Genomic DNA, 9,916 nt, shown 5'->3' on the forward strand with positions numbered 1-9,916 from the left:
AATCACTTCAGTAATCATTTGTATGCTTTGACTAGTACCCTGGTTTACATATTATATCTGTGAGAAAACACAGCGGAAATGTGGCAAGAATATTTCCAGGTGTACTAATCCTGGTTCTTCAGAACTGCTTTTCTGTTATTTAGTGAAAGAACCACTTGGTTATCCCTCTGTAATCCTTTATCTCTGAAATAATCTTTTACTGAGGGATAAAAAGATTATAGAATACACCAAAAAATTCACCATCCGTGCATTGACTTAGACTCCATAAAAAAGAAGTATGATACGTTTAAATGAACTAAGAATGATAAAATTTTCAGATGTTCTTGAAGCATTTATGCTTTCAAGAACAATAAAACTGTTCTTTATCCAGGTTAAAACTCATATCATATTTTAAGGCTGAATTTAGATAAATTGCAAAAATAAATCAATGTTATCAGTGATATAAAACTGCTCAGTGATAGACTGTGCCCTCTCAAAGTGTCCCAGCTATTTTTTTCTAAGAGCTTTGTGGTTTGCTGGATTGCTGGTTTCACAACCTATATGTAGCCACTTGATGACTTACCTCAGTTTGAATTGCCCAGATCATGTTTCCAAAAACACACAGAACTCATTCAACTGTCTCCTCATAAAAATCATTTGCCATTTCAATGAACATTGGCCCCCAAACGCAGGCAGCATTTTATATGCACTATCTCATCTAATCTTAGCAGAAATCTTATGGACAGATATTTTTCTTGTTTTATAGATGGAGTAACTGAGATGCAGAGAGGTTAAATATCCAAGATCAGGCAGATAGTAAACTGGGTTTTAAAATATATTTATATGTTGAGTAGTATCAAGGCTATTGCTCTATACTTTATTAGGACAATTTCTAGTAATAGAAATTCTACAACTAGAAATTATGACTAGAAATTGTCTCCAGAAATGAGTTTCTAGAGATTTTTCTAGACATTGCTAGACTAAAACAGTCATTTGTCATCCCTCATTGTTTTACCTTTCTCCTTTCCACTCTTCCACCTTTTTAAATGAGCAATGTCTTCAAGGAACATGGGTGACAATATCTAATACTTTCTCAAATAGGCAGTAATTAAGACTCTGAAGTCTGTGGATAACTTTGAATAAATTTGAGTGTACTCGATTTTGAGAAAAAAACAGAATCGTTTCATCCATTCATTGTTGTGCCTCTCATCAGAATCATTATTTGCCCAATGTACTGAAGAGAAACATAAACTACTGTGATAAAGACAAAATAGGATTGAAGCATAGGAAAAATAATTAGTTCCAGTTGATGATACTGGCATCTCAATTCATGAAATGATTGGGGTCTATCTTCCTTATGCATAGATCTGTAAACAACAAAAATCAAGTTTCCTAGAAAATCTCCTTATTTGATGCCATGACATGTATGAACTGATCTCCAGCTTAGGTGTAATGTAAAATTCTGTGATGATAAAAACATATTTTGGGGTGCTGAAACAAAGCATTAGCCTCTTTATATATCTTTATTTCCAAATTCTCAGATTAAACATGGTTTCAAAGTGTCTTTTATTCCAAGGTCTCTATGGAAAATATACAAATGTAGAATTCAAGCAAATTTCTTTTTTCATCAGTTTACTTAGTCTGAAATTCTAGAGCCATTTCCAATTTTGTTTTACAAACTGCAGAAAAACTTTAATCTCACCTTAGAACATATATACACATACATATCTACATAAACCCATATGCACATCTGAAACAAAAACAGAGAATAATTCTTAGTATTATATAAGTGGCACAGACTAATATTTTTTTTTCTTTTAATTTTAAAATATTCCTAGTCATAACCCGCTAACATGATTTTATGAACCATGAATGGATTATGACTTACCATTTGAAAAACAATAGTCTGTAGACAAATAATTACTCAGATCTTAAATTAAGATTTTGATTATGACTCTATAATTGAATTTATGGATCTAAATGTAAAATTTTGCATAGCTTGTTCAGATTTGAATTTAGCTTTAAGAAGGCTGTCTTTGAAATGTTTTTGTTTTATGCACATTCTCAGACAAAGTATTTACATTGAGAATTTGTACTAGATGTCATGTCCTTGAGTATAAGGATATGCCTTTAATATGTTCTTCAAAAATTCAATTCTATGTAAATATCAATAAATTATAAAGTTTAATATTTTGATTCAAATTGCACAATGTGAAATATTGTTACTTGAGTACTAGTGCTGTTTACAGTGTTTCATTTGGAGAAGATTATGTGAACTCAAGATTGTTAATGATTTTTAAGAATTCTTAAATACGAGCTAGGTTGAGGTTCAGATTTCAAAAAGAGTTAAATAATGTTTGCTTTTACACATTTTGGGGGGCGTATTTTCGACAATAATTTTCCGTCTTCTGAAACCCAAACAGTGACTTAAGAAGGTAACCTTGGGGCAATTTATGTTTCAAAACACTTCTTATACATACACAGGAATTTGATAATAATTACAGCCATAACATACTTTATTTAGTTCTTACACAAGGTCAGACACTCTGTCAAGTGCATTATACACTCTTTAATTCTTACCACAGTCTTATTATGGAATTATTATTCTTCCTATTTTACATAGGCAGAAACTAAGGCTTGTGCAGGGCTAAGTAACTTTCCCAAAGTCACAAGATTCCCTTTCTTTCTATATCATCAATTTCAGCATAAGTGGTTGGTTCATACAGGAGCATAACAGGAGTAGGAAAGGATATGACACGTTTCCTTGGTCGTTTGTATTTTCTTGAAAGAATTGCCTTCTTTCTGCATTTGAGGCAGGGTCTGGTTCTTCTAAAACACAAATTCAAAAATAAAATTATCAAGAATTTCAGGATAGTATCAGCAGATAAAAGAGGCATGTGTTTCTTCTGTGCTCAGGGCCCCGTGCAACTGCTCAGGTTGCACAGACATGAAGCTGGTTCCACCTGTGCACATCTCTCAGGCTACCTTTATGTTATTTTCCCCCTTAATGCTGACTTTGATATTTATTATTAATAGTATTTAGAGATAGAAGGGATACACCATGAAACTTGTTCTAACCCCTAAGACCTTCAGAAATTGCCTTACTCTTAAACAGGGGTCCCATTCAAGTAGCCCTTTCAGAGCACTTAGGCTCTTTGAGATGATAACGTTGGGTGATTGTGACTCCACCAGGATGGCCTCTCTCTGCCACTTCTATATAAACTGGAAAAAGAGTGTGTCATTTGATGAAAATGTCATAGCACTAACTGCCACTGTGCCTTGTCATCTCAAAGGACTTAACAGTTGGGGAAATTTAAAATACTGAAATTTCCAAATTTGAGCATTTTCCATAAGAGCACAAGTAAGTTGATTCTGGCAGCATAGTGGGTTAAGTCCCAGAACTGAGAAGGACAGGAAATGCAGCGCATACACACCAGGGGAAAGCCACCAAAGGTTGAGTTTTCTCTAGGTGAGATTATGAAATCCCCCAGACAGCTTCTGTTGTTCTACACTGCTTTTTGGTTCCTTTACAAAACCTTGTTTGTTAGGGGGCCCAGTGCCAGCTTGCAATATTTGGGGAATGCAGAAGATTCCTCTACAAATATTTCTCCAGTATTCGTTTGTTCTGCTCAACTCCATAAATAGTATGCCTATGTTCTTGACCTCAGCAAAATCCCCGTTGAGCATGGTCTGGGGACTTTTGAAGCCCAGCAACCTACAAGGAGTACACTCCTCCCAAAGAAAAACCTCCTGCAAACTTACTAGTTCACTCAAATTTTTGCCCTTGATAAATGCCTTTAGGTTAAAGCGGCAGACATGTAGGTTATCCCAAGAAGCCTCTCCTATCACTTGAGAGTATGGTTCCCATAGCATGCAAATCTCTGCAAACATATGGCCAGGTTTAGAGGTCGTATAAACGACCCTGTCTCTATTACTTGGCTTCAGATGGGGAGAAGTTAGAGCCACGCAGAGCACTCCAGCCTCTCCAGAGGAAGTCTTTCTCACCAAATTTTTCTAATCGACCTCCTTGCTTGCCCTTACACACCTTTAAGCTAGATAGTGGATTAAGGGTTGTGAGACCAATTTTGTGATCACTTCTTAGCAATTTTTTAACAGGTACCCTGGATCTTCTCTTTAGAATTATGGATGCTTTGTACACTTTGTTCTTGGCCTTAGGGTCCAGGTAGAAATTCCAAGACAACCGTTTGCAATCTCACTTAATATCCTGCTAATTAAATTGGTTTAAAACATACTGCATATTTTACTTCTCCTAAGATAATGTCTTACTATTTAAATAGTGACCTTCTGGAAAGAAAGGCTAAATCATAGAAGTAATTATACTGTTAGAAATTTTAGATGGGTGGGTGAGGTTTTTTTTCTTTCTAAATGTTTCCTTCCTTTCCCCTACCTCCTTGTTTTCTTACTGATACCTTTAGTGGTCTGTAAACATTCGGAAATATTTTATTACCTAGGGCCTCTCAGGAAGAGATGTTTCCTTTAATGCCATTGCAAAGGTATGTAAAATATAATTCCGATAATGTATATGTAAGTTATTGTAAATAAGAATTGAGGAAAGTTCCTAAGGATCAATATTTATGGCATTTAAAAAGCAACATAGGGTGATACACTAATTTACTCCTTCCAGTAATCTAGAAGAACTTTAATACTATATTAATTTGTTGTGGATTTTGACTATTTGAAAATTGATGTATGCATGAGGAAGTTAAAATGAAAGCTCACTATTTTCTGTATCTGCTTTTCCTATGTCTGATAATACAGGTGGACAGTCCTAGCATTTTAAGTACTTCATTCGATTTATCATTTAATGTGCTGGAACAGTCTGCAAAGACATTAATTGTGTAACACCCAATTTATTTTATTGTGCAGCATTTGGAAGCTCCTGAAGACAAGTCATTTGGCAGTTCATTGATAGAGAGTGAAGTAAACCTGGACCGTTACCAAACAGCTTTAGAAGAAGTATTATCGTGGCTTCTTTCTGCTGAGGACACATTGCAAGCACAAGGAGAGATTTCTAATGATGTGGAAGTGGTGAAAGAACAATTTCATACTCATGAGGTAAACTAAAACATTAATTTACAAAACGAAACATGACTTGTGATAATGGCAAGTCATCCTGTTTCCTCAATTACTCTCTTACATCCTTGTATTTTGGAAATTTAGTTATTATTATGTGCTTGGGATGCCAACAGTCAGATTTTGAAGTTCTCTTTTGGAGAGCAACCATCAAAGGCATTTCTATCTGATTTGCCAGCAAGACTATGAAAGCCCAGCTCCTTTCTCTTGTGTCAAGGCAATGCTGAGGCATTACTTACATTCCCGACCCAGTACTTGTATGGTATTGGGCTTAACTTCTCTCAGTGGGAGACTTTTCCTGAGATGATATACTTGTTTGGCGTCTTTCCCTTCCCTGTCCTTTTTCCTTCTTCTTCAGCTCCCTTGCAGAACTTCCAGGGAGCTCTTCCTTAATAAGTCACTTGCACTGAAATCCTTATCTTGGGGCCTGCTTCTGAAGAACTTGACTTAAGATATTTTTCCTTCATTCATATTAAAAGTGGTTTTGGGATTCTGCAAGTACAAATTAAGATCCTTTTACTGGGAAAATAAATCTAAATGGGCTACAAGTTTAAAACTGCCAACAAATAAAACTCAAAACCACACTGATTTACCTAGAGTTCTAATTACAATTGTTTACTTCCTTCTTTGTTAGGGGTACATGATGGATTTGACAGCCCATCAGGGCCGGGTTGGTAATATTCTACAATTGGGAAGTCAGCTGATTGGAACAGGGAAATTATCAGAAGATGAAGAAACTGAAGTACAAGAGCAGATGAATCTCCTAAATTCAAGATGGGAATGCCTCAGGGTAGCTAGCATGGAAAAACAAAGCAAGTAAGTCCTTATTTGTTTTTAATTAAGAAAATTAAGAAGTTTTGGAATCTTGTTATTATTTTGATGTGGTTTGATCGTTAAGTTATGATTCTCGGTTTGTTTCCAAGGCACACAGCTTTCTTTCAAGGGACACTGTGGTTGGATTTTCATGGCAATAACATTTTGGTTTTCACTTGTACAGCTAAAAGAGCAGATGCTAGACAGATGCACTGTTCTCTACAGAACCATGTTTTGAGAGTTGCCAAAATTCTGTCATACTTATTATTTTCTAGGTTTTCCTCCAAAAATTAAAATGTAACTATAAAAGACACAGAATCATGCACAGGAGATTATATACATAAAATCACTTGTTAGCTACAGTTGACAGGAAACCTCTTCTGAAGAAAAAGCCCTTGAAAATATTAAAGAGTTACTCCTCTATGTGTGGAAATCCTCTTGAAAAAATTATTCAAACATTTTGGGAAATTCGTATTCAAATACAGTATGGCTGTGAATTATCTTAAGAATATATATTGACTTAATAAAAAGGTTTTGAGACGTTTCTGAAAAAATGATACATTTCTTATAAAGGTAACCAGCAGATCTCATCATTCTGGATATGTTGCTTTGATTTATATTGTTAGGTGTGTGTATTCATGTAAAGCCTATCAAGACAAGATTTTATTTTTAAATGAAAAGAAATGAAATGCCAACTATGGATTTGAATACATTAAGTTAAAAAATTATCCAAATGCCTTAAGTTTATTTAACTATTATTTATGAAGACTAAAAGCTTTAAAGCTAGGACCAAGGAAACTCATTTGATATGCTAGAAGCATTGGTATTCCAGTACTAAATTACAATGTGAAATTAGGGAGAGGAAAAACACATTTTTAAGCTCAGGCCTTTTGTAATAATAAATAAGGTACATATAAGATAGAGGTTTCATAACTGTATATGTATTCCAAGCCAGGAGATACTAGTCTATGCATATTGGTAATATTTGCCTGCTGTGATCATGGTGATGATTGTCACTACCCCTAGAGGTGAGAGGTACAAGCGTCATAATTATTGCGTCTGCCCCCCCTCCCCCACAGTGTTGACCAGGTCCACTAATTTACTCCATCTGTTATTGATATTAAGATACAAGCCGCCTACTTATGGTCATATGCCAACATTCTTCAGGTTAGAGCTTCTATTTGCAGTGATCTGTGGAACTTAAAGCAACCTCAAACAAAATTAGAAAGTTTTGAAAATCCAACCTCCTCTTTTACTGCCCTTGCCATAATAGCACCAGTGTCTTCTTCTTTGTGCACTCTATTTTTCCATACTCTCCTGGAGGCGAAATGCTCTCACTGTTCTTATACTCCCCATTTTCAATAAGACTAACAATATGGCATTAATTATTCATACTAATCAGTTAATTAATTGCTGTGTGAAATTGAGTTGCAAGAAAATAGGAACTCCTCCTGGAATTAAAATTGCAACTTTTTCTTATCTGAAACATTAAAAAAAAAATCTTTTATCTGTGATTCTAATATTTAAAAAGATGTTTATTCAAAATATCTCCCTTTCAAGGGATACCTGCCATTAAATGAAGAATGACAGACATACAGATATGTGTGCATGTAATTTCCTCATCCCCATCCCACTAGATAATGGGAATTCTAAAATGGCAGTATTACTACCTAGCTGAGATTGACATAAAAAATTAGGTTGTCCTTAGGGAAGATTTAGGAGCTTTGGTATGTGTTACAGCTTTTAGAATAATTATCAAGAAGGCAAGGACAGCCCTCTAGCTGGGATAGCTTTTGCTAAACATCTTACAGAGTTTTTAAAATGAGACACGTACATGCAACCACTTCTATCACGTAGTCTTTTCTGGAAAATTCCTTAAAAATGAATTTACAAAGCATTATTTGAGCAACACAAATTCAGAAAGAATATGAGAGTTTATAAATAACAGTGAGTCTTCCTTGCCACTTGCACTAACTTTGTATGTGTTCATGCATAAAACCTATTAAATTCTAATGAGATAAGCCATTATGTAAACTTTGCTGGACCTAATTTTTGAAAGATTTTGTGGGAAGAAACACAAAGGTGATTATGAAAAGAGGATATTGTCAGTATTTTTAAATAACTAATCTGGGTTTTACTTAATGCTTCAAATAAATTGTAACCTGTTCAGTTTCCATTACCATGGTCATATCAATGATTAGCTTCAACTTGGAGCATTACCTATTTTTTTCTAAATATGTAATTACTTCAGAGTGGAAGATTACTAGTAAAAATGGATTAGTCCATACTTCTTTTCTCGCTCTACCTAAGACAGGGTTTGGATAGATCCAGTTGGAAGCCATTATTTCCTGCCTAAGCCTTGGTTTAGCGATTAGAGAAATGATAATTAACAGTTGTCTAGGCATATTGAGTATATCCAAAGCTATGCTATAACTTCTAAGTTGATATAACAAAAATTAAAAACTTCTTGTAAATATAGATAAGCTTATCACTAAAATATATGAACATTTACACTTAGCAATTACAAATACCATCTACCAGCATATTTACTATTAGGTTGCCACAAAAGTAATTGTGTTTTTTTCCATTGAAAGTAATGGGGGAAACCGTAATTACTTTTGCACCAAACTCATAGCAACAATCAAATTACATTTGATATATAGTCATTGTGAGATATATATATCTTTATATGAACAAATATTAATGGAATATGTTATCAAAAACAATTAATGGCACTGGAGACTCAATTATCATACAGGATCTGGACCCAGATCTCATGAAATATATTCTGGAGAGGCTGGCAACTAATTAAAAAAAAAAAAAAAAAAAAACCAAACAAATAAAAATACACTTTTTGAAGAGATTAAAAGGTAATGTGATAGAGAATGGTTGAGGGGGCTACTTTAGATTTTGTGATCCAGGTAAGACTTTCAAGATTGGTACCATTTAGTTTGAGATTTGAACGACAAGAAGGTACCACTATTCACAGATCCCAAGGAAGTGTAGTTCACGGAGTAGCAACAGCTAATGCAAAGGCCCTAAAATAGGGACTGTTTGGCTTGCTGGAGGAACCAAAAGACCAGGGGAACTGGAGAGTTGCAGGGTGGTAAGTTAGATGGCTGAGGTCTGAGATGGGGTTGAAATATAGGTAGGAGACTAATTACATATGGTAGTGTCAGTCAGGGCTTTGAATAAGGGCTTTGAATTCTAGACCAAGGGCAAGACAAAGCCATCAGATTTTATGAAGGTGAGAGATAGGTCAAGAGAACCTATCAGTAAGGCCACTGGAGGAAGAGAGGACAGTTATTAGGCCAGTAAAGTTAGCCAGTTAAGACGCAGTAGTGTCTTAGACCAGTTGGTAGTTGTGATAAAAGTATACAGTTATTAGGCCAGTGAAGGTGGCCAGTTAAGACACAGTAGTGTCTTAGACCAGCTGGTAGTCATGATAAAAGTATACTCTACTATCTTAGCCAATTAGTTAATTTAAAAACCACTTCTCTGTTTAGTTTTAGCTCCTTATTTTTTTCTCCTTTTGACAGTAAAAATGCTTTTTCCTTTGGAAATAGACGTCTTTGATTTGTGCCTACAGTTACTGTTATACAAGTTGCATCTAGGAAATACTATTTATCCCGTAAACCATCAACAATTACCATACAAAACAAGAAATATTAACAATACAGAGATAATAGCGTGCCCTGATTTCTGTCTTACATAAAATCCTCTCCAGTTTGCCTAAGGTATAATGTCTTGCTTTCTCAAACTCTTATTTATGTGAACTGGTGGAATATACTTTTCATTTATGATCTCTACTTCATAGTTTTATAAAACAGCAATAGTCGCATGAGGCTGACATACCTCTAAAAGGTAGTAGGTGAGATAGGGTATAAAAAATCAGTTTGTGAATGCAAAATTATTATAAAATGTAAAGAAAGATTATTGTAATAAATAAGACGAGCTATCAGTTAACTATTTTTACCCTACCATATCACTTTTTAAATAAAATTTTACATTTTATGTATAAAACATAATT

General features: G+C 34.7%; 1 protein-coding gene across 1 annotated transcript in view; it reads left to right on the plus strand.

Moving 5' to 3' along the window:
* DMD (dystrophin) overlaps positions 1–9,916 on the plus strand; it is a 2,170,472-nt gene that overhangs the window by 579,901 nt on the left and 1,580,655 nt on the right. The window contains exons 10-11 of the mRNA XM_011957103.1: positions 4,867–5,055; positions 5,708–5,889. Coding sequence (XP_011812493.1) covers positions 4,867–5,055; positions 5,708–5,889 — 371 coding nt within the window. The remainder of the gene's footprint in view (positions 1–4,866; positions 5,056–5,707; positions 5,890–9,916) is intronic.

The sequence above is a fragment of the Colobus angolensis genome, unplaced genomic scaffold, assembly GCF_000951035.1.
Source record: "Colobus angolensis palliatus isolate OR3802 unplaced genomic scaffold, Cang.pa_1.0 Scaffold434, whole genome shotgun sequence".
NCBI lineage: Eukaryota > Metazoa > Chordata > Mammalia > Primates > Cercopithecidae > Colobus > Colobus angolensis.